General features: G+C 36.3%; 4 protein-coding genes across 5 annotated transcripts; 1 reads left to right on the forward strand and 3 right to left on the reverse strand.

Annotated features, from left to right (window-relative positions):
• Window positions 1–2,247: 2,247 nt before the first annotated feature.
• LOC129314331 (mitogen-activated protein kinase kinase kinase 17-like) lies at window positions 2,248–3,569 on the forward strand. The gene has a single exon (XM_054957745.1). The coding sequence runs from the start codon at window positions 2,349–2,351 to the stop codon at window positions 3,438–3,440; it is 1,092 nt and encodes a 363-aa protein (XP_054813720.1). The 5' UTR covers window positions 2,248–2,348; the 3' UTR covers window positions 3,441–3,569.
• Window positions 3,570–6,813: 3,244 nt separating this feature from the next.
• On the reverse strand, window positions 6,814–8,308 carry LOC129312337 (S-type anion channel SLAH1-like). The gene is made up of 2 exons (XM_054954892.1): window positions 7,392–8,308; window positions 6,814–7,312 (listed from the first exon to the last, which is right to left on the reverse strand). The coding sequence occupies exons 1-2, from the start codon at window positions 8,253–8,255 to the stop codon at window positions 7,085–7,087; spliced, it is 1,092 nt and encodes a 363-aa protein (XP_054810867.1). The 5' UTR covers window positions 8,256–8,308; the 3' UTR covers window positions 6,814–7,084.
• Window positions 8,309–11,360: 3,052 nt separating this feature from the next.
• Window positions 11,361–13,400, reverse strand: LOC129313556 (uncharacterized). The gene is made up of 2 exons (XM_054956782.1): window positions 12,972–13,400; window positions 11,361–11,987 (listed from the first exon to the last, which is right to left on the reverse strand). The coding sequence occupies exons 1-2, from the start codon at window positions 13,252–13,254 to the stop codon at window positions 11,605–11,607; spliced, it is 666 nt and encodes a 221-aa protein (XP_054812757.1). The 5' UTR covers window positions 13,255–13,400; the 3' UTR covers window positions 11,361–11,604.
• Window positions 13,401–16,487: 3,087 nt separating this feature from the next.
• Window positions 16,488–23,336, reverse strand: LOC129313065 (ATP-dependent helicase rhp16-like). Of its 2 annotated transcripts, none has more exons than XM_054955901.1 (16): window positions 23,001–23,336; window positions 22,277–22,384; window positions 20,942–22,044; window positions 20,471–20,593; window positions 20,312–20,385; window positions 19,845–19,905; window positions 19,589–19,735; window positions 19,417–19,502; window positions 19,114–19,183; window positions 18,475–18,600; window positions 18,109–18,339; window positions 17,413–17,517; window positions 17,182–17,334; window positions 16,950–17,038; window positions 16,746–16,826; window positions 16,488–16,660 (listed from the first exon to the last, which is right to left on the reverse strand). In XM_054955901.1, exons 1-16 carry the CDS (start codon window positions 23,044–23,046, stop codon window positions 16,588–16,590), a joined length of 2,676 nt encoding a protein of 891 aa, XP_054811876.1. In that variant the 5' UTR covers window positions 23,047–23,336; the 3' UTR covers window positions 16,488–16,587. The 2 variants fall into 2 exon arrangements, with proteins under 2 accessions (XP_054811876.1, XP_054811875.1); XM_054955900.1 differs by having other exon boundaries at window positions 22,277–22,387.
• Between the last annotated feature and the right edge of the window lie 1,245 nt (window positions 23,337–24,581).

Consider the following 24,581-nt stretch of genomic DNA (forward strand, 5'->3'; position numbering starts at 1 on the left):
CAAAAAAAACTAACCCAATTAATTTTTTAATCTCTGTAAATTAATTATCTAGCTCCTAGATGTAGGAAGGGGGAGAGGGATGCTCTTCCCATTTTACCCTCATTTAATCTAACAACTTAACTAATTTATTTAATATAATTAATTATTGCTTTTATATTACACCTATTGCAACAAGACAAATGGTGTACTTAATATAATATATTTAATATAGTCTTATCTAAGTAAATAATAAGAAATATATTTTTATGTGCTGAAAACATTAATAAGAAGAGTTTGTTATGAAATAAATAATATATAAAAAATTAAAACGTTTTGATTTAATTGAAACCAAGTATATTAAGTATATAAAGTTAAATATATAAATTTGTTTTCCCATCCAATGCAATTAAACAAGGGAAAAATGTAATAAAATTTATCGTATTTTTATATATTTATTGCATTTCTTAATCACTAATAATTTTAAAATTCATTTACAATGAAATGTGAGCAATGTTCTTTCGTTAAAAACTATAAGGTATTTTGAATTTTTTAAGGTTCAATTAATAATATTTTTTCAAACGTACTATTGATTATGAGTATAATTAATAAAAAAATTTAAATTAAGGTGTCCTATTAAATAAGGTAACTATGAAAAGTGTTTAATCTTAAAAAAATTTGCTAATTCATTTAGTGGTATGATTTAGTTAAAAATATTTTATAATGCTTCTTTCATATTAAATAATAAGATATTTTTGAAAAAAATTTGATATCTCAAAATACTAAAAATGAGGCTTTATTAATAATATTTTTTCAATATGATCATTCCAGTCACATTTTCTCCTTCTAATATTCCTTCATAAAAAGAGTTTTAAATAAAATATATTTTTAAAAATTTATATTTTTTAAAAAATAAAGATGTAAAATATATTTAATAAATTTTATTGATATGTATAATTTTATTATGTTTAAAAATATTTTATAATTTAAAATGTAAGAGGATTAAAACAGAGAGACTATATATTAAAATGACGGGTTGCAACGTGAAAAAAGTTGAAAGAATATTGTATTGATGGCAGAGTCAACGTCAACGAAAAGAAGGTGACGGTGCGTGATTCAAATTGGAATGAGGGGAAATGAATGGAAGCATCGATGGATGGCCAAACGGAACAACGGGCTTTGAAGTTCTCTCACCACAGTGTATCTGCACCCATTGACCTTTCCCATTTCTCATGCGAACTCGTGTGACTTGTAATTCGTCAAAGTTGGGCGTTCACATTACCCATTACAAACTTGGAGTCTCATAATTACATTCCATTAAATTAAAAAGGAAGTAATTAAGATGCTAAATTTCAACCGTTGTATTGTACTATATATGAACTATGAGTGGTTCAACCCACCCTCATCCACACGAGGGTCTATTTTCAAAGTTGGAGCCAACTGCGAAACAAACCCTGGAATTTTTTTCTAATTTGATTGTCCATTTCAGCTACCTCATCCTACACTCTAACCTCCACGTGTCACAATCTTAGACTTCAATCTTCAAATGCTCATATGTGTCTGATCAAATCGTTCAACCAAGCGTGAACACGTTAGTTAATCTTCAAATTATCTATACGTAAGGCTACACCTTGACATGTAATATTTATAACCGCTGGATTTCTCTACTTGAACTCTCAGAATCTAGATTAAATCTTTTAAATTTAAAATTTTAATAAATTATTTAACTTAGTTAATATTATTTCATAGGTATTTAGTGGAGCTAACAGGGGTGTATATCTGATCAGATAATATATCTTGTCTTTTTTTTTTTTAATACCAGATTCTATATCACTTTGATGCGAAAACTGATTTTTTTTTTTTCAAAGGAAAAGAAACTCGAGCAGCCTATGATTCTAATTTCCATGAATAAGAGGTTTGATTTACAGATCAGAGCTCACTTGAGAAATACAGAGTCGCTCAGAATGCGAGTGAGAATTCAGGCGATCCGTTGTGGAGGTTCCAGAGTGTTGGTTCACACAGCTGCTGAGCTCGTGGTAATTAAGGAACCGGAATCAAATTCCACGTGGTAATTAGGAAGCCAATGCCGACGGGGCCAACCTGATGCCTGGAACGCCTACAGAAATTTGACACGTGGAGGACTCCCCTTGAAGCAATTCCCAAGCCCGCTGAGAGAAAATTGGCTCCAAAAAGCCAGTGAGAGAAAGAGAGAGCGCCAGCCATTATAACCAACCCCTTTTAAAAATAAACCCCCTTCCTCATCTTTCACTGTGCCCTTTGTTTCCCCTTTAACGTGTGTGTTTATATAGACTCCACCCATCAATCCTCTCACTCATCGCCACTAAAAATTCCCAAAGCCTTTTCTTCACGTTATGGATTGGAGCAGAGGCCGTATCTTAGGCCACGGCTCCTCCGCCACCGTCTCTCTTGCCTCCTCCTGCCGCTCCGACCTCGTCTTCGCCGTCAAGTCATCGGAGCTGTCTCGCTCTCTGTTCTTACAGAGAGAACAGAGCATCCTATCTACTGTATCCTCTCCTTATATTGTCGCCTATAAAGGGTGTGATGTTACTCGAGAGAATAACAAGCTCTTTTACAACCTCTTCATGGAATACATGCCCTTTGGTAATATTCTTCAGGCGGTTCAACGGCACGGCGGCCACCTCGACTTGGGTTTCGTCGGCTGCTACACGTGGCAGATTTTGCAGGGGCTGGAGTATTTACATTCCAACGGGCTGGTACATTGTGACATTAAGAGCACCAACGTATTGATTGGTGAAGATGGAGCGAAGATCTCGGATTTCGGATGTGCCAAGCGTGTTGATGACACGGCAGCGCCGACCAGCGGGACGCCCATGTTTATGGCGCCGGAGGTGGCGCGTGGGGAAGAACAGGGGTGTGCTGGTGATATTTGGGCACTTGGGTGCACAGTGATGGAAATGGCTTCTGGGATTTCACCGTGGCCGAACGCTGCGGAGCCTTACTCTGTTCTTCATCGGATTGCTTGTTCTGGCGAGAGACCGGAGATTCCAGGGTTACTACCGGAGGAAGCAAAGGATTTCTTGGACAAGTGCTTGAAGAGGAATCCGAAAGAGAGATGGACGGCTACTCAACTGTTAAACCACCCATTCGTCACGGAATTCAATTCGAAATCCGCCGTGAATGAAATTCAAAAACTCAATTCGAGTTCACCCACATGCGTCCTTGAGCAAGGGTTTTGGAATTCCATGGAGGAATCGGAAACTCACGGGATTTTGATTCGCACGAAGTTTGAAAACACAGCTGCTGATAGAATCAAAAGGTTGGCTGAGTTCTCAGGGGAACCCAGATGGACACGTGATGATAATTGGATCACAATCAGAGGAACCGATGAAGCGTCAGCTTCAATCAGTGACGATGGTTTGGAAGAGTCGGTGACAAGCAACGTTAGAAGTAGGATTAGTGGGTGTTTCAGCCGAAATTACTAATCTAGACAAATCAGTGATGTGATTAGTACTAATTACAATTTTGAGAGAGGCATTGTTAATAGGATGCTACAGCCTTCCGTGTCAGTTTACTTGTGATTAATTTACTTCAAGATTCAATTTTTCTTCTCTTTCTCTTTCTCTGTTCCTCTGATATTAATTTTACAGAACAAATTATTCAGTTCAGGCCAGACTCCATTTAATTGCCTTGAGCTTTTCACTTTTCACTGGCAGAAAGAGCAGTAAATTCCGAGAACAAAAACCAGACAAGGAGGCGGACATGTCGCAAGAGGTTATTTCAATCTTAAAAACCTCCCAACCTGTCTTTAGTTGTATTGGTCGATTTCTATGAACTTAAGGGAACCATGGTGGTCGCCCACCTTGGCTGCAATGTCTCACACTTTTCTCTTTGGTGGCGCTGCTTCGCAAGTTCATGTGTCTATTTTGGTGGGTACAGAATTTAAACCCTCACAACTCTAAACCGACTTGAATAACCACAGCAATAATAATTAAGGTCCCAGATTTGAATGCAACGCAAGAATATGCTCATATGCAGCAAAATATCACATTAGATGAGGCGACCTTGTATGTAAGATTTGTGCATGGATTTGGTAACTATTTATTGAAGCACTGATTTTGATTGATTTTTTCTTGCATATATTTATATTGGATGCAAGAATTCGGTCAAGCTCCAGTGGATGGTATGGGGCTACCGTAATTGAAAGTTCAAAGTAAAGTCAATGCAAATATTAGTCAAATCTTAATCTTTGTATTACTAAGGATGGAGCAGGTTATAAAGATACTTGGTCAATGAAGGCACTTAAACAAACTCCAATTTGTAGACTTGTTAAAAAGACGCACTTTCACTGTGTCGAGAGTCCGTCCTCCAAATTTTCTTGAGAAGCATTTTTTTTTTAAAAATTTTGCGCTGGCATTATTATTATTATGGTGAATGGTGATACCGTTTTAATGAATTTAAAAAATCTCCATGGCTTGGGCCTCAAAACGTAGAGCAATTTGGGTTTGCACTTTTAAGCATGTCCACATAAAATATCTCGAGATTATATGTAAACTGGGTTTTGCTTAATTCAAACATAATAGGAGCTCCCGATGTGACTAGCCATAGGAAGCTTAACGCAATATAAAAAAGTGAAGGAAAAGTGAAGGATTTCGTATCGCAGGGGCCAGAATAGTTAGAATCTGCTTTACAACGTGGTTTGATACGTTCGAGCCATGAAATTGGTTCAAAAGTTGTCCTTTTTTCTCTTTTCTTTTTCACTTTGATCCACATTAACCAAATGTTTCATATTTTTGATAAAGTGAGCGATACCAACTCTAATTTATTTTTGAACAAAAAATAATTACAATATAAAAGTATAGCTCAGTCAAGATAAGATGGTGCCGGAAAGATTTACAATTAAAATAGCCCAGTTTTTTTTCCCCTGCGGGATGAGAAATTGATGACGTCATCCAAGGCCTGAAGTAAATTTTTGTGCGTCGCAAAGGTCATATCTTGTTTGTTTGGGCTTCTTTTGTGGTCTTCACTTTTGGGCTCTTCTAGGCCTAATAAAAAATGTCCTGGTCCTGGAAGATATAATTCTTCCGTGCGGACATTTTTAATAAAGCAAACGTTTACCTCCCAAAGTATATTGGATTTGCCGATTTGGAGGCCTAAATTTACCTCCTCAATGAGTATCTCATATGATATAATAACAACTGCTTGAATTAAACAGCTATTTTGAAGGGGATAATATATGTGAAGAGTGTTTTAATTTAGGGATGAATTCAGAATTCTTCACATAAGAGCCATAACTAAAATTTTATTCAAATGTGGGAAGCTAACAATAATTTTTATATTTTTTATAAATAAAATTATATTTATTTTTAAAAAAATTTAGGGTGTGATCACTGCTTTAATCACGATGATTATTTTGAATTTTTGAAGAGTAATATCTATGTAATTTTTGAGTATTGATAAAATCTAATAATTGTAATCAAAACATTCATTGAGTGAGCAGATTCAGACCACTAACCAAACTCAAATCCAAATATATTCAGGTAAATCAAATCTAAAAATATGCATGGCATTATATTGGTTGTTGAAATCAAGAAATGAAATAAATTCGTACTGAAACTTAAACTAATCGCGCCCTGAATAAATAACCCCCTCCCTTTCTATATATAAAAATATAAGAGAATCTAAAAGTTGGCCCAAAAAAAAAAAAAAAAACAGGGAGGATTTAAACGGAGGGAGTTCAAACGCACTCTTTTTATTGATTGAGTGGGCTTTCAAATTTGATATCAGGCTAGAGAAAAACCTTCCAAAATTGAAACTTCACTACTTGTAATATCTACGAATTGCAAGATAGAATATATAAAAAATGTGTATTTCCTAAATCAGTTTTGGATTGAAGATAAATAAGATGATACTCCCTCCTCTACTTATAAGTCATCTCTAACCCTCACCAACCAAAATTAAAGAAAAGTGATTAACTTTGTCCCAAGATGAAATCATTTTTTTTGCCCATATTTAAATGATTTTTTTAATTTACATTACATTGTTTTTCATAATTAATAATTTTAAGTAGAAGTAATATTATAAAAAATTAATTAATGTTTCATCAAGGTCATCCCTCTCTTGTAAAACTTATAATAAAAAAACATTTCAACGGTTTGTGTTTTTTTTTTTTTTTTAAAGGAACAAGATAGTTGTGGCTATGATATTTTTCAACCAAACCCAGGCGGCGTGATTCTTGAGCCTTAATATAGCATTCCATGTTCCATCCGGAGATAGGTAATAAAAATAAATTTTTATAAAAATATAACTTCTAATACTTACACTTATTTGAGTTTCGTTATAAATTTTTATACTTTTTTTTAATATTTTAAATCTTTATATATTTTTTATTCTGAGCCTCATAACACTGTTTATAAAAAGACTTAAAATATTAAAAAAAGTATAAAAACATAGAATATTAAAAAAAATTTAGAAACCTATGACAAAATTAGAACAAAGTGCAATAATTTATAATAAAACTTAAAAAAGGTATAGGAGGTTAAAGATATGTTTTTTTTTGTTTTTTTTCTCATTATATTCTACTCCAAGCAAAATATCAGAATACTCATCCACAGCATCAGCATTCAGCATATCATAGAGTCATAGACGTCGCCAATGTACGACCAACATTGCCAGATACTTTCCTTCTTTTCTTTTTATCTTTTCGTTTTTTTTTTTAACAAATACATTTTACATATAGGCAATATTGCAGGACATGAGAATATCAATAAAATATAGAAAGGCGTGACATTATTTTATTTAATAAGTCTCAAATTCTGTACAAGTGCATGAGAATTTAGAAATATAAATAAAATCTTATATATTGGTCAATGAAATATAAAGTTAAAGACGCAAATGATGTCCTTTAATAGAAGGAAATATGTACGTAATATTTTTACTTTTATACGATGAACATTATTGTTGGAAGAAGAAACTGAGAGGGAGATACGATAGAACTAATTGAATAAGAAAACCCAAAATTTCTCACGGGGAAATTATAACAGGTGAGAATTTTCATATTTGCAGAAAGATTACAAGAATAGAAAAATCTGGGATCATGCTACTGCACAACTAGCAGATAGCTTGAATGCTAATAGAAGGGTAGGTTGGTATGAAGAACGGTAACGACCATCAAGAACAAAGACACCAACACAGAGAGGGAAGACAGAAGCAACGTGAGAGCATGGGACATGGCTCCTTTAACCTCCTCTGCGTACTGTGCCGATGCCAATGCCAGCGCCGTCAGCGGGAACGAATAAGCCCACCACGCCACGTCGAACTTCCTCATCGCCTTCTTGAACATCATCGGCCTCGTTATCTGTCAACAACTTCATTCTATTTCAATAATAGAACAGTGAACATAAGATGATTCACGGGGACGAGAAACAAAGAATTACCAACGACATGAAGAGGAAGAGGGAGAGGAAGAAGAGCATCTTGGATGCAGAATCGAAGTGCCCGATAATGGCGCCCCAAGCCAAGCTAGCCACGCTCGGAGCCGCAAAGAACAAAAACAGCACCGGCCTCAGCGTCACCGGAACACCTCCGCAGTGTTCCCCCGACAACCTCTGATACAACGTCACAAACAGTACCAGGTAATGTGCCATCCCCACTCCAAACATCGCCACCGCGCTCTCCCTCCACCCCACACCCGCCGCCACCTGCGCGCCCACCAGGTTCCCGATCACAGACAGCTGGCTCGTCGGGTTCCCCACAGTGGCCAGATGCCTCTTCCCCTTGGTCAAGTACTGGCCGTATATCTTCAAATCCAGCGCCAGCACTGGCATGACCAGGACGCACCAGAGGACCTGGTGACAAATTGCGGTCCGGGAAAGAAACGGAGTTGATTCCAGCAACAGAAGGAAGGAAATCCAGGGAGCGAAAAGGTAATTTACTCCGACACGGTTCAGAAATTCGTCCTTCACCATGTTGAAGTGGAAGAAGCATCTGAGAAGGTAGAGAAGAGAGAGGGCGAGGAGGGTGAGTAGTGAGAGTGACCACAGGAGAGTGAAAGCCGCGGAGGGCATTAGTGAGAATACACGTCTGAGAGCATGAGCGTCTTGGATTGGTTCTTTGAGGATCTTCCATAACAAGGCTTGGCTGGAGAGAGACAGGCTGATTCTGAAGTATCCTGCATGAAAATTAGTGAGGATAAAGGTTAAGGAAGATTGAGTTTTGCTCCTCGCAACGCCGACCGAGATTACTATATGAGGTTGTGAATCTTTCTGAGACCCAGCCATTTTGCTAATTGCTGCGATCATTCTAGCGCAGTCTTGCCGAGATTTATAGGCAAAACCCAAAAACAGGGTCGTGCAAATTGCAGAGAATTTTTGCTCTTTTTGAGGGGAAACAGTAGCTAATTAATAAAATAATTATTTAAAATAGGGAATGAAGGAGGCCGACTCAGCTGCTCTTTTTGGACTTTGTTTCAAGCATGAGTCAGCCAACAAGTGCTCTTCTCTGTCTGGTCAGTGTACTTTACAGCTATACTTGATCTTCCTCGGACCCTTATTGGATAAAGCTTCTTCCTTCTTATCGTTTTCTGAAAGATTTCAATGAAAATTACTGATAGAACTCATGTTTTGTCTTGGGCATCAAATGTTTGATCCAGTGTCCTTGCCTTCTTTTATTTCCTCACGAAGAAGATACATAGAGGGAATTGGGTTCAGAGTGGATCAAAATATCTAGGCTCATAACTTAAAGGCTTAAAGATTTTCTCCAACAACGCAGCACGCATAATTAATCGGGGCGTCCATTAATTAATGTCCATATTAAATGAAGTTTCTGGGCTGCATTCGAGCGCACGATGCATGAATACATATTGGAAAAATCTCTCCTGGTTTGTGATGTTTCTTAGAAGCATGCGCACCACTTATTGGGCACGTTAAGTTGCTTTGAGCCCCACATAGCATCCACTTCCATGCACATCGCTTTCGTTGGTAAAAGTTGATGAAGCATATGATACATATGACTCTTCAAATCACATTCGCGATTTGAAAACAGGCCTGTCTGTATTGGTTTGTTCGGCAAGTTAGAATTGAAATGTGAAGATAGATCAAGCTGTACAGCACGAATGCACTATCCTTTAAGCGCAAAGAGATAAGTGCACCCTAAGTCCTTGATAAAAATAAGTTTCATACTTCGTAAGGGCTAGTAGGTTTCATTTCTAAAGGGAATCTCTATGATACGAAAGCCCAAACGGTAACTCAAAATCCCACAGAACACACTAATTGAAATATCCATATGAAAAGTTAGAATCATGTCTAAGATCTCTCGAACTAGGAACTTTCAACTTTGAATTAAGATAAACAAGTGAAGCTTGTTAAGAAAAAATAACTTATTTATTCCATATGCTCTCCCTTATACTGTTTACATATAAGTAGTATTTAAAGAAATAAAAAAACTACTAACTCAATTAAGACTATCTAAAAATCCTAAGGGATAGCTTAAGCCAAAAAGCCTACAATTGGCTATCAAAGCTTAAAATACTAAATAAATAAAATACTTAAAAATTAAATACAAAATTCAATAAAAATAGAAAACCTTGACTAAATTAAACGAAATTAATTCTAATAGCCGAAATATTATCTCTGGCTTTTTGACTCTATCACTTTTGATGCCATCTTGGACTTAGAAGCCTTGCTGGATACACATTGAACGCCACATATGCTTACATCATTTCTAGAGACTGTATTAACTTAATTAATCAGGATCTTGAGTTTGAGTCCACAGTATAAGGTTACATTAAATGGTATACTTGTTATGAGAGCTTCGTGTCCTCATGATTCGACCCAGCTCGATGCGATCAGTCAGAGTCCGAATGATTTCAGATACCGGGTACACATTAAAAAAGAAAAGTCTTGACAGCTGTCATAACTATAGTAAATTAATACCCAACTCATGTGGATATTTTTCTGCTAAAATATTGAAGTACACCGAGTGGGGAAGCCATCCCGTCTGGAGCAGAAATGAACGAGTGAAGTGTTAATCCCAAGTTGGAGTGAGTGGATAGCTTAGTCAAAATATTATGCGCCAAGCGCTAGTGGATAGGAGACCCCCTTTGCTGCTGCATGCCACTACACGTAACACGTTTGTACGGGACTATTCGGATCCCCCATACAATTACGTAAACAATTTTGTTTTCAAAGAAACTCATGAAGTGTAAAAATGCAACCGAGATTAGCGCGATTTCTTCTTTTAAATAAAGAGCAGGCACATTTATGCCCCTGGTCCCATTTCAAATGTTAAAGTCAAAATTGCCTAACTTAGTTGAGCAGAGTCGTATTAGAATTAACCTCTTGGATTCGTTGGCGAGAAAAGGGTTGTATCGTGGAACGTCGAACCCAAAAAGGAATTCTTTTTGTTGCTATTTTGATCCGTCCACTTTGCTGTTTTGGGCCACTTTTACCTCCCAGGATTTAGTATATTTCAAATTACATATAAGTGTGTGTTTTTATTTTTATAGCGACATTCTTAAAGTGCCGTGCCCTTTTAGTTATTGTGTCATGTTGATCACCAAGATTCAATTGTTGATGGTTGGAGGTGAAATGAAATTAGACAAGATAGGGAAAACCATATCGCAAAGATTTGAACCCAAGTAGAAAGCAATGAAAAGGAGAACTATGTGAATGGTTATCGCTGAACATAATGTGCTGTATTAGCGGGTCAATAATGGACAGTCTGCCATGCCCGCGTTTAATGGCAGTGAGTGAGGCAGGGGCCATGGTTAAGCGAAAATGTTCGGTTCAATAACAATTCACAAGCATTTAATCCTCTTTCTATACTACCCATAAGTCATTCACTATTATATCAGAGTATCCCCTTCAAAATTCAGTAGTAGAAAATGAAGGAGCAGTTACAGAAACTTAGGAGTCTGATAGGATAGCCACTAATATGCGGGTCAATGTGCAGAAGGAAAAATAAAACAAATAAATAAATAAAGAGTTAAGATAACAGTCAAAGATGGCTTCGCCTTTTGCTCTGCTGACGCAAGCCAGCCTCCATTTGCAACTCGAGCTGCTTTTGATTAAAAGTAATGCTTCATTAGATTTTGAAACTTGAGTATTGAGATGGACTAACTACTTCCTGAGATTACTTGAACTGCAGCGCGAGGAGTATGAGGAGCTAGGAAACATATTTTTTCTTAGGACACATTTTTTCTCTTTTTTCTTTTTTTGGACTAAAATCGAGTAAGTTAATTATAAAGAAAAGTTTAAATCTGTCACAAGTAGGCTTAAATATGTCGCCCATTTAAAAACATTCCAGCATACAAGCAAAAGGAAGAAGCAAGGGGCACTGTATGAATGAATATGGTTAGGATTCCATACTGGTATCGACTTTACAGTCAGTGAAAGGGCACGTATTCATTTAGCAAATATCTCAACATTATACGAAATGGATTAAGTTCAGTTGGCCAAATTACATGTACACTAGTAATTATATTAACTGCTTTAACCACGCCAGTTCGATAAAGATACAAAAAGCATCTCTCCGTTCTTCACTGATCATTTATATCAATCTACGACCTCATTCTCTATGTTTTCAAACACAAACGTTTGGCAATTTAACAGAAGCAGCTAAACTGAAACAGCATTCTTGGAGTTTGAACCCTCACATGCTTTTTTTGTTATCGAGGTGTGTAGAGCTGTGGTCAATCGCATCCAACTGACTTCTAAGACTCTGATTGTCTGCCAAAAGCCGATCATATTCCATGAGGAATCCTTCAGATTGCTTTTTCAGAGCCTCCACTTCAGCTTCCAAAGTCTTAGCCTTGCTTCCTTCCGCCTCACATTCAGATTCCAGTTTCTTTATCGTGTTCTTCAGTGTTGCAATTTCTACCGTCAATGCTTTATGTTCTTCAGCGCTGCTGTTTTTACCATCCTCAAAACTTCGATTCTGTTTCTTAACAGCCTCCATGGTCTTCCTGAGCAATCTAAGCTCTCTTATGTAATGATGCAACCTATCAATCATCAAAGACAGGAAAAGCACAAACCCTGCACACATGACGTGTAAAAAATCAAATTCAACAAATAACATATATCAAAGAATGTGACAAAAAATCATCAAACAAATCAGTATACAGGACAAAGAATTCAATCCCGTCGAAAGCAGCCAGTTGGAGTGTACCACAGATCACACAACATGATCCACACAATCCAGAAGCTTCAGTGCATTAGATAACATCAAAAGAATTACAGAAGGATTAGCTAATAGGATTACAATTTCTCTCACTTAAAGTATTTATAGAATTAAAAAAAATGAAATACGAGGATGCTGAAAAAAAAATTTCAGTGGCGGCAGGTCCAAAATGCAAACATCCACGCCCAAAGATACACGTGAAATATGCAGTCCAACATAAAGGCAATTAATGTTGTCAACTACATGAGACTCAAGAAGTGAAGCTCGTTAGGAAGCATATAATTCAGAACAGGTAGAAGCCAAACATGCCAAAACATTCTTATGTGAATGAGAAACTCCGACTTAGACAGTAACAGGTTTCAACTTTCAATATAGCACTTTCTTTGTGAATAACATCAAATGTATTATATATAAGCTTGCAGAATCCTCAAAGCTAATAGTCCCATGTATCTTAACTAAGATTTTTTGACCTGTATAGCACAAAATAAGTCTTCCTGGCACTTATTCATCTCCGTTTTCCCCCTCTTTTGGGAGGACAATATCATAATGAGGTTGCAAGTCAGCAAAATCCACGGATCCTAGACCCACCAATCGTAATTTCGATTGTCGTGTTTCTAGTTCTATTTTCCAGCAATCACTAATGTCAAATCCAACCATCCTGATTTCTTACCAACCAAGGAAAGGATCGCATTAAGCAGAGAGCAGTGGGATAGCTCAAGGTAGGTTTTGATCACCGCAATCGAGAAACAAGAGAACTTCAAAAAAAAAAAAAAATCAACAGTTCCAGATAAAATCAACATTCAGGAGAAACAAAATGAGACGCAACAATAGGAAATTACCCATTAGAGATGCTTCAAGCATGTGCTTGGACCGAAGAACTTCATCGGTGGGGTTGACGAGTCCAGCCTCAAGGGTTCGTTCCTGGATCTTGACCATACTGTAGAGGCTGGAAGCAAGGACGATAAGCAACGTAGCACCGACAGTGGAGATCACGACGGGGCCCCGACCTCGCTTGACCCGATCTAAGGTAATGATAAGAAGCTTCCTGAACGGGGTCTTGAAAAGAAGGGTAAGAATTAGCAACATTTCACCAAAAATCACAGTGTAAAGTAGCTGAATCATCTTGTGATGCTGTGAGCAGAACCGAAAATCGCTTTTCAAGGGAGGAAGAAGAAGAAAATGGGGAAGACGGAGGAAGCAGAGAGAAGTAGATTTTTTCGGTTTTGGTATTAAGAAGGAGAAATCGTTGATTTAAAACGCAGTGTCTGGCAGTGGCTGGACAGTCAGAGCGTGTGCGAGCGTGGGTTTTGGGGGGTTGGGGGGAGGGTTTTGTGTGGGACCCGTGCCGTGGCACAATGAAAAGGGAACACGTAGACATAAGGTAAATGAACGTACAGAGATATGAAAGCGCCGCATCTAGCCTTCATCATCCGACTGCCTCACCAGTCGGCGTTATAGAAGTTTATTTATTCTTTAATTATTATGTGTGGATTTTGAGATTTCTTTATCGCAATGAGCCTACACGGTTTAATTCCACCATCAAAATGTACAAGGCAATATATTGATCACCAAAAAACAGGGATCATTTTAACATTAGTGATACCAACCTTGTACATTTCATTATAGGTATGGCATATATTTTTTTAGTAACCAATGGTCTAAAGTTTTCTAAAATGAGTTTGAATTTTGTTTTTTATGTGGCTTGGGAAAATTTTGATCCATCCAATATAGTATTGGCCTATGGGCAACATTTTTTTATTAACAAAAAGATTTAAGCGAGTTAAGCCCGGCCAACATTATATATTTTTGTACAAGTTTTAATAATTTCTAAAACATAAATCTAATACAAACACATCACTCACTTTAAATCCATGTATCACAAAATCCTGATCATGGAATTTTAACTTTTTCTATTACATTATTATTTTCATTTTTTTATAACAGAAAATAACTATCATACAATTTAAGAAAATAGATTAACAATAACAATTGTGTCTGAAAATAATACTCTTATATTTAATTAAAATAAAGTTGTATTAATTGTTTCTCCTAAATAAATATTATAACATTATAAAGGGTAAATTAAAAAATTTTAACAAATGCTTTTTAAGATATATAATTTTGTTTATAAATAAAAACAAAAGAAGAAGTGATAATTTCTCCCGTACATATAAAAACGAACAAAGTATAACATATTTTAACTTGCTTCTTCGTCTGCATCACATTTAAGAAATTATAATCATATCATCCGCCACATTTAAGAGACATAAATCATTCCTCCACATTTTACAATAACACTCACATGAATCTATTATTCATCAATCATTATCAATAACAATATCTAAATCTTAGTTTATTGGTAAGTGTGATAAGCCTTTGTTTGTCTTTAAGAATGGATAAAAGGGTGAAAATACTTACAAAATGATCAATCAGAAACACCCAATAATCTAAAGTAAAGAAATGGGTATCAATAACAATATCTAAATCTTAGTTTATTGGTAAGTGTGATGAGCCTTTATTTGCCTTTAAGAATGGGTAAAAGGATGAAAATGCCTATAAAATGATCAATCAAAAGCACCCAATAATCTAAAGTAAAGAAATGGGTATAAATACTTATGACATAATATAAATAAGTGCAATAGTAACCAAACTGTTAACTTTACTCTAATGTTGTTAGTTTTTGATGTTTAATACTGACTGTGCATGCCACATGTTAATCTTTACTAACGTTGACTAAAAAAGAGAATAAAATACCTACAAAACTATCAATCAGAAGCATCCAGTATCCTAAACTCAAAAAAAGGCAAAAATGCTCATAATGTTTTCAAAATTGGTGCAAAAATAATAAATTTATCAAATTCCTTAAATGTTGACTATTTAACTGACACTAAAGTAAAAGTTGACCATTTTTTTGCCCACGTGGACAAAAAATATTCACAAGTGAAATTCTATAAAGGTTAATTAGTTATTATATGAATACCATATGAAAAAAATATTATTTTGATCGAATATCAAATGAAATCGCTCACTTTTTTATAGCAATGACAAAAATTATTTAAAAATTTGAACATATTATAAATAAAATTGTTTAAAATTGTGACAATATTCTCAGGGTAAGACAGAATAGAAGGTATGTTTAATCTCAATTTTGAATTATGTACAGCCTACTTGAAAAGAACAAACAAGCAGTGCTGTCCTCCCTTGAGCCAGCCCATCTTTAAAGAACAAGTAAGGCAAGGGCTAGCTCAGGGGTCTTATGGGGGGGAAAATTTTAACTATGGAGTTTTTCCAGCGAAAGCTGGAAAAAAAAAAAGAAAAATTTTCGAGCGCCCCTATTCCTCCCCTCTTCCCCCTAAAACTCTTAACACCTCACTATATTGAATCTCAAATTTTGTAGACGAGAAAAATGAGTGGGAAGGAAGGAAAGAAGGGCATAGGATACGTGGAAATTAAAAGAGACCATGTGGCATGAATGTTAATAGATTGATCATTATTACTCCTACTAAAATAACATTATAAATATTCATAAGATGATCGATTAACTTTCATAGAAATTCCTCTAAAAATACTTTTTGTCCACGTAAGCAAAAAAATAGTTAACTTCTACTTAAATGTCGATTAAACGATCAATATTTAATAAATTTAATAAATTGATCACTTTTACGCTATCTTTAATAATATTATGAATATTTTTACCCCTTTTTTTTCTCATTTTTGAGTTGCTTGATACTCCTGATTGACAACTTTATAAGTATTTTTATCTCCTTTTTTTAATCTACATCAACAAAAACTGACAATATGCACAATTAACATTTAACACCAAAATCTAATAACACCAAGACAAAATTAACGTTTTGCTTATTTTTATACCAATTCATGTATCGTCATAAATATTTACATTATCTTCCTCACTTTAAACTATTGAATATCCCTAACTATTCATTTTATAAATATTTCTACCTTTTTCCCCAATTAACTAGAAGTTAAATGGGGTAAGCTAAATGGTTTGAGTTTACGAAGAGTCCATTTTGTTTGGGTGAGTTATTTTACGGTCAAACTTGCGTAACTAAGCCATTATCAATCCAACCTGGGTTCAATTACAATCAAACTAAACTAGTGTAATTGAACTGGTGTAACTAAACCAGTGTCTCGTCCACTGACGAGGTATATTCATCCTTAAGAAAGAAAGAGCTTCGACAATTATTTACGGCCAAATTTCAAATTTTTTGCTATCTTCAACGTGCAATATTAAATAATAAATAGTGCCCTAGGTACCTGCTTCATTTTCGTGTCCATCTGTCAAGGTTCCGTGGCCAAATTGGACAATTTAACGCACAGTTGGACAGGGGAAAGGGTGAATGGTATAGCATGACAAGTTTTCATCCATTTCGCACAGTGTTTCACAAGTCCAATCCAGTGTGCCAAAAACTGTTCAAAAGCAGGATTTTACACTGATCAGGTAATAAACAGAAATCTCATGTCCGCCTCCGTGAGTTTGCCCAGAGCTTCGGCGGAGCCGCCAACAGTCCTATTGGAGAAAGGGGCGAAATAAGTAATATATTGACATGGTTAAACACCCAGCACCTTCTAAGCCAACTTAAACATCCACTTACCCTTCAAAAATTAGCTCCTTCTTCTCTTGCAGCTTCAAAATCCTCTCCTCAATAGTGTTTTCAATTACAAACCTGACAATTCTGACCAAAGGGGGGGGGGGGGAAACAATGTCAGATCTCCATCGACAACATACCCCTGCTTCCAGTAATTTTTCCGTTGCCTACTTCTAGACTTGAGGAGTGCTAGGGTGCAAGAAGAAGCACCTGATTGGTTTATATTGCCCTATTCGGTGAATTCTATCTTGAGCCTGACGCTCCACGGCTGGGTTCCACCAAGGGTCCATAATGAAAACCTATGCAAATAAATAAGTCCATATGTGAAAAGATACGAGAGATGATTTAAGCAACAAGTATCTACATTTGATTAATTTCACAATTGAATCAGTAAACCGATGTATTATACACAAAACACAAAGTATAAAGAAGATTTATTCACATGTGATGCTACGGTCAAATTGAGGGCAACGCCACCAGCTTTCAAGCTCATGAGAAAAATTTTGCATTCTGGATCATCAGTAAATCTCTTAATCGCAGCATCCCGGGCAGTTAATGACATGCTTCCATTCAATTGAACGCAAGACACGCCAGACTGCAATTCAGTCATAATATGATCATTGCAATGAATTTTACATGCATTTATACTAAAGAAAAGCACAAGTGAAATTACCTTAAGAAGGGAGTAGTTTATGAGATCCAAGAATGAAGTGAACTGGCTAAAAACAATCCCTTTTGCAGAGCCATCCCTTTCTACCATAAATCTAATTTCTTCTCTCTACAGCAATTTCAACTTGTTAAGGCACAAGTGTATAGGGATTGTATGAGGTATGCACAGGAAAGAAAATATAGGTTATCTAGCGCAAGCATTTCAATCTCGGGCAACACTATAAGCAGTTATTCAACCAAACTGTATACAATTCTCTCCTCTCTAAATTGACCAATGTGAGAAAAGAAACAACTATCATTTCGAGAAGCAAGAACTGCATAAAATCCAACACATTGAAAACAGTACTGCAGAGATCTTGTTGGCTCAATGTCATCAAGGCCAGAACATGAAAACTTAAACAGATCTAGTTGGCTCGTTGTCATGTGAGCTCATACTCTTTTCCCAGAAACTAATCAATGTTACTACAGCATAACATACTGTATTCATCTTTTATGGCTTATGCAGACATGAACTTCCAAGAAACAACAAAACATGGTTGTGTAACCAATCTTTTTACTGCCTATAAATGCCATACTTCATAAAACAATAAGAAGAAAAACATAAAAATATGCTCAGCCAAATTAGTCATACTTTCTAGACATTAGGAAGGCCCAAAAAAAATTAATAAATATATCATGCAAAGTCATTTACGATACGTACCAATGCCTCTATTTTAGTACTTGTCTGAAAGTTCTCAAGCCGAATTCTATTTAAAATGCTTGAGGATCTGAAACCCTTTATTGTTGTTTTTCTAGACTGATCCCCAACATCAATATTGGAAGTTAAATCAACAGTAAGTAATTTGGAGCATGAAGGGCATGACACTTGCCCCAAGGAAGCAGAGAAGTCTATCAAGCATGCCTTACAAAAGATGTGTTCACATGAGGTAACCTGAAACAATAGGAAAAGGGTAGTTGAGGAGTGGCACACTGCCCTAGTCTCTCACGAGCATCTTCTTATTTGCTAATATTTTTCTGTAAAGAACCAGCAGGCAGAATATAAAAGGAAAGGGGACTATGAACTAACCACAGGATCTTCTACCGGCTCATGACAAAGGCCACATACTTGTTCAACATTGTCATTGCTAACCTCAACCCCAGCTTTCAATGATGCAGCTTGAGAATATACCACAAGGTATGGATGATCAACAGCCTGTAATCGAAGCAAGAAATATGTGTCAGTTAACTGCAGCCCTACCAGCAAGCTACTGAGGAGTAACAGGAAATTAGATCTCATAGACTTCAATTCCTATTCTCAACCCATGACCAAAATGAGCTCAAAGGTTGTTTCATAATTTGTGGAACTTCTTTGTAGGCACAAGCAGAAAAATCTCACGTGCTAAAACTTTGTAGGCACTAACTGGTTATTCGCACTAAAACTTTAAAGCAAAGTGAAGTTCCATATTATTGTTAAGTTAAAAAAAAAAAATTACAGCATCAAATAACAATACAATTTAGGGATACGATCAAGAAATGGGAAATTCAAGGTCAAGGACATCCAAGAGTTTCAACAAAATGCATAGGCCTCTAATAATAATGTATATCATTCTTCATTTAACAAATTAAAAATTGGGGGAGGGGCAAAAGAGACAGTGAGAGGCAAGGGGGCTGCATCATGAGAGGAGTAAGTGTCAAAGTTCTTTCCTCCATTGAAATAAACACACACCTGTCGAAGCCTGGTGAGGAGGTCAAATATATGAGCATAGTTATTCGTCAAGGTATTTGATTCCACATACCTGCGAAGGAGAATCACATTGATGGCTTAGATAGGAAGCAGAAAAAAGACAGTGCGTCAAAGAATCAACAAAAATATACGGTTCTTCCTCCAGATTAAAAACAAATTTTAAGCTTATCTTAGAAATTAACAACTTGTAAAAAAATGAATAAAAAAATTAGTCATTACAATAAAAGAATCTGCTTCACAAATCTTCAATGTTTTCTATAGTAGTAAGCAAAATATGAGACATACGTATTAAACTGTGCCTGACTTTCATTGTATAATGATTCATAATAGTCTTGCTCTTTTATATCCAGGCTGTCCTTTCTCAACGACACCTGCAAGCAATAAATGGAAGAGATCAATATATAATTCTTCAATATTCAAAATTTCAAATTTAGCTACATTGTAAATAGTCACTTACAATTCTTGGTGGAAGTGCGAGATCAGCAGCCCGGCCTATTTTAGTACGTCTTAATATTATATTTTTTAAAACCTTGTGCGTAAGCAATATCATTGCTCTCCTTCCAGCATCACTGTTTCCATATAATTGAATTGGTGTGGCTACATACTTATCAATATTCAATATGTCAGTAGAAATTTGTATGAAACAGCAAGAATTTGCTTTTCTTGCCTTTAACAAATTTTAAAAATGGGCAAATAAGCTACAAATCTCTTACTTTATTCCACCAACAGAAATGTCTAACAGAACTGTGCTGGCAGTTTGAACATTCCTTAGAACTGCATAAAAGTATCATGATCACAACTTGGAAGCATGAAGTTAACAGCATCCTAGTACTATAGTTGTAAGATACATAAAAGCACATGTGCAATTAGAGGAATGCTCGCCTTTGCATGCTCAGCACAACTGAGCATGGTAGAGCATTTAAAGAGAAGTTTTTTCTCTGGTACAAGAGAAGAAAGTTAATTTTATGACAACCTCAGAGAAAAAAGCAGCTTGCTTTCGCTTTTGATTTGTTTTGTTTTTTTGGCAAGGCAAAAGCAGCTTGCTTTAATCCAGAACGTATGGGATTACAGAAGAGACAAAACATGAGTCACTCATAGAGATGAAATAAAACAAGAACGGAAACAAACAAAACCAAAATGAATGAACAAATCAGGTTCCCAGTAGTAAGTTCACACGTACCTATGATCAAGAATCCTGCAATCACAGTCCTTACACAAGTAATAGGAATAAGGAACTACTTGCAGGAAACGTATCTGTATTAACACCATAGAAATAAATTATCTTTTAAAACATAAACTTTCCAGACTACAGCAAAAAAATATAAGACGGTGAACTGACCAGAGAATACAGCTCTCCCACACGATTCTGAAGGGGAGTTCCACTTAATGCCCATCTATAGGAAGACTCAAGAGCAAGAATTGCTTTTGCAGTGTTACATTGTCTAGATTTTATATAGTGTGCCTATTACAAAAAATTAAAAGTATAAAGTTCAATGACAAACTTTCAAGCGTATATCAAACTGAATCACACATTGCAATGTCATAACAGAATATTGACATTAAAATAAAAATCAGAGTATGAAAAATAGAAATAGGTTAATGATGAAAACCCTCAGTTTAAGTCATAATCCATTTTCCTTTCTTGTTAAGATAAAAGCAAAAGACTTGGCATAGTCAAATAAGAAAAGAAACCACACTCCAATTACTTTAGAGAAATAAGAGTGGTAGAGAGATATTTAAACGTGTAAACAGCTAATTTTATTTTGTGATACAGAACCAATTAAATGCCATAATGATGATCACAACTGACCTCATCCAAAATGATCCGCTGCCACTTTACAGCATGTAAAAGTGACTTCCCCTTGCCTGTGGTATCTGAATTATCTGGGCCCATTTTCATCTGAACATTTTTTTTTGTATCAACTTTTCTTTGCTTTTTCTTCAATTGCTTCGATTGTTTTTCTGTTCTCTCAGCATCAGGCCCACAATAATATCTCTGGTGAAAAGATAACTTTGAGTGGCTATAAGATTTGCCACAATATGGGCACTTCTCCTTAGGAGGCATCATATGCTTCCTGTATTCTGATTCAACAATAGAGTATGTAGTTATTACAAAATCATACTCCGAGAACTCTTCCCTACACTTCCCTCTATTGGCCCCATGATAAATTAGCACCTTGGTGCTTCCTTTCAGAGTAAACCTATCAATCTCACTAACCCACTGAGTGACAGCAACCAAAGGACAAACTACAAGCGTTCCTTTGATCCCAGGCAAGACTGTAGATGAACTTGGCAAAGAGGATGTTTCATCTGATTCACAAACCATTTGCCGGATTTCACGTTTGGCAAGGACAAGAGAAATTGCTTGAATAGTCTTTCCCATCCCCATTTCATCTGCAAGAATACCCCCCCTAATTTTAGAATTCTCTTGTTTAAGAGCCCATGCTAGCCATTCCTTTTGGTATCTTAGTAAAGGCATAGTAAGGTCAGAGGAAGGCTCGGCAGTTTCTTTCATTAGTTCATTATGATGATCCAAGTCAACATCTACAGATAAATTCTCATCGATCCATCTCTCATGCTGCTCTTCCCATACCTTCCATAACAACACTGGCTGCGGATCTTTTCTTGCTCTTTTTCTTTTCTTCTTCTTTCCAAGGCTACCCAAATGATCGTCAGTTGATTGCTGCTGAACTCTTGTGGAGCCATCATTGTCTCCATACTGCAACACTCCCTTGTCCTGATTGGACTCTCCATTTTTTGAGCTACGTTTTCTTCTTTTCTTTCCTCTTATCTTTCTATACGGACTATCCCAGCTATTGGATGAATCAGAGGTGTCGTCTACCCCATCAGAAGCGCAAAAGCTTGAAGTAGGTTCTTTATTTAAGTCAAGAGAGGAGTTCAAAGCTTCATCATCTGTATGAAACTATTTCTCGTCAACAGCCATGCTATAAGGATGAAATACACTACTAAATATGCAGTACATAGATTTCTCCACTAAACCGCAGAAGAAAAGATAGAGGTTTTATTTGAAGGTTTAGATTTAAGCGGTTTAAAATTTAAAAATGGAATTACGCTGTCAATAGCCACCCATGATTCGCAAGGAAAAAATAAATAAGTTAATGACCAGGCAAGAAAGGCAATGTACCTTCGAAACTGGAATGTGAACCTGAAGAGACTTCATTTGCATTATTGCTACAATGGCTAGCAGTTTTAGCTTCTCCAGAGGCATCATTGGGCTGTTGTTCATTCATTGCTGCTATTTTATACATAACCATTAAAATAAACAAGGACGAAAAGAATGTGAATTCAGTACAGCCACGCAAAGGACCCAAATCTTCAGTGTTCTATAAGAAATAGGTGTGGCTTCTAGCGCGTGGGTGAGGGGCAAGAACACAAAAACTTCAAAATGCCAGCTCTTTAGAAATTAACCCCACTGAGTAACATTAAACCCAGTATCAGAACTGGCTTAACACTATAAATTTCCGAACAGTAATCGCGGAAAAAAGACGCGACATAAACTAGTTGACCGCAACAAAGTTTGGCACCAAGGCAATAATATATAGATATATATATATTTTTTGGCCAAACGACACCAAGGCAGTAATAACTAAGAAATCCTTGCGCTCCTGTCATCTTCTTACAAATTCTATCCCCAAAGTAATCACTCACAAGCAGAGAAAAGGAACGGAACACACAGAAATAGAAGCACGAGGGAAATGTTTACAAGAAAAAAGAGCAAAAAATCCAAATTCAATCCTCTGGTGCCTATCATGTTCTCGTTAAAAAAAAAAAAACGACAGCAGAGGCATGAAATTACAAAAAAGAAAAAAGAAACAGAAGTTAATACAATCGCTCGACGGAATGTTTACCATCAATATTAGGAGTAGAAAGTCGATTACGAGGACGCAGCTCCATCGAAGCAGCTAACGGAGATTTAGGGTTTGTGACAATGGAGAGGTTAGATTAGAAAAGCGGTTCAGGAAACAGAAATGGTAGGGGGCGGTGGTGACTCTTGAAACGAAACGGCGGGAAGAGGCCCTCACTTGTACCCAGCGGGAGAAGGCGCCTGTAACGCAGTCCAATGCCATCGGTTTGATTCTCTGTGGTGGCGACCACGACAGACGTACTGCGTGGAGGATTCTACACCGACTTACAAAGGACCACGTGATTGCGTTACATCTGTCAGCGGTTTGATCTCCATGCAAAAAAAAAAACTCTATAAATAACAAGTAACGCATCGAGGGAACAGTCCCGCAATAATGCGGTGGGCAAGCGCGTCGTGATTCGTCCGTACGAGGGTCCTGCCGAAAAGGCGCCTTGTGAATAGAAATGTTTAAATACATTTGCTTCTCTTGCAAGGTTCATCACAGCATACAAACAAACTAGATTTTATATTCGTACAATAGACGAAAATATTAATATTAATATTAATCTCAAATTTGTATATTAATCTTTGGAGCTTATATAATAAGCCCACTCCTCAATTTTTAATATATTGATTTCATCAAGATCTCCCATCTCCTCCATTTTTTTCAATGTAGGCATACAGTACAAATGAGGAGTTGACTGTTGAGCTCTTGTGCACAATCTACATCGTGGGATTGATCTGACGAAGGAGATGCTCATTAGCAAAACGACCTTCGGTTCCGAGACTGTCCTTGCCAATCGGTCGAAGATGGACAAAAGAGGAGTTATAATTTTTGCACGGACGGTTCAGATCGTTCCTTACAACGCGTGGTCTTCTTGTAAAGCAAGCAGCTCTTTTATCGTCGTGTCAAATCAATTTATGATGCCGCTCGTGTCCTCGGGACAGCGAGCCGACACCCACGGAAAACCCATTGGGCTAGGTTAATTTAATTTTATTGTTTTTTGAATGAATTTCAAAACGAAATGAATCTTTATGTGCTAAGGTAGAAAATTAGGGAGACAAAAATAAAGGGAGGAGAAATAAGGGGAGTGTTCTTCCCCAATTATATTTGGATGAACGCAATAGAAGTAGGGAGAAAAAATTGATAAATTCTATATGAACAATAATAACTTTACTAATTTTAGGAAAATATTTATTACCTTTGGATTCTATGAGACACTAATATTTAAAATTAGTTAGGCTAACTAAATTTCTGGAAAAATATATTTTTTATATTTGATTTCAATTAATGGTTGACCGGAGGTGGAGGGTAGTATTGTTGTTTTTTTTTCCCCGCCAACAGAGGTAGTATTGTGATAAGCTCATAACTTCTTATTCTACCAAATTATTTTCCCATGATATATTACTAAATGGAATCAATCGGAGTTATTTTGGGTAGTCATAAGATACAGACTTTCTTTTTGAAAATGACTTCAATTGTGTTGGTGAGAATTTTAATTTTAAGCTAAAAAAGCATTAGTATTTTTTTAACTCAACAACCTATTAGTAGTTCTGATAACAAATCTTCTACAGAACAAGCAAA

This window comes from Prosopis cineraria, unplaced genomic scaffold, assembly GCF_029017545.1.
Source record: "Prosopis cineraria cultivar Desert tree isolate PC_DT_omini unplaced genomic scaffold, ASM2901754v1 PC6, whole genome shotgun sequence".
In the NCBI taxonomy this organism is placed as follows: Eukaryota; Viridiplantae; Streptophyta; class Magnoliopsida; order Fabales; family Fabaceae; genus Prosopis; species Prosopis cineraria.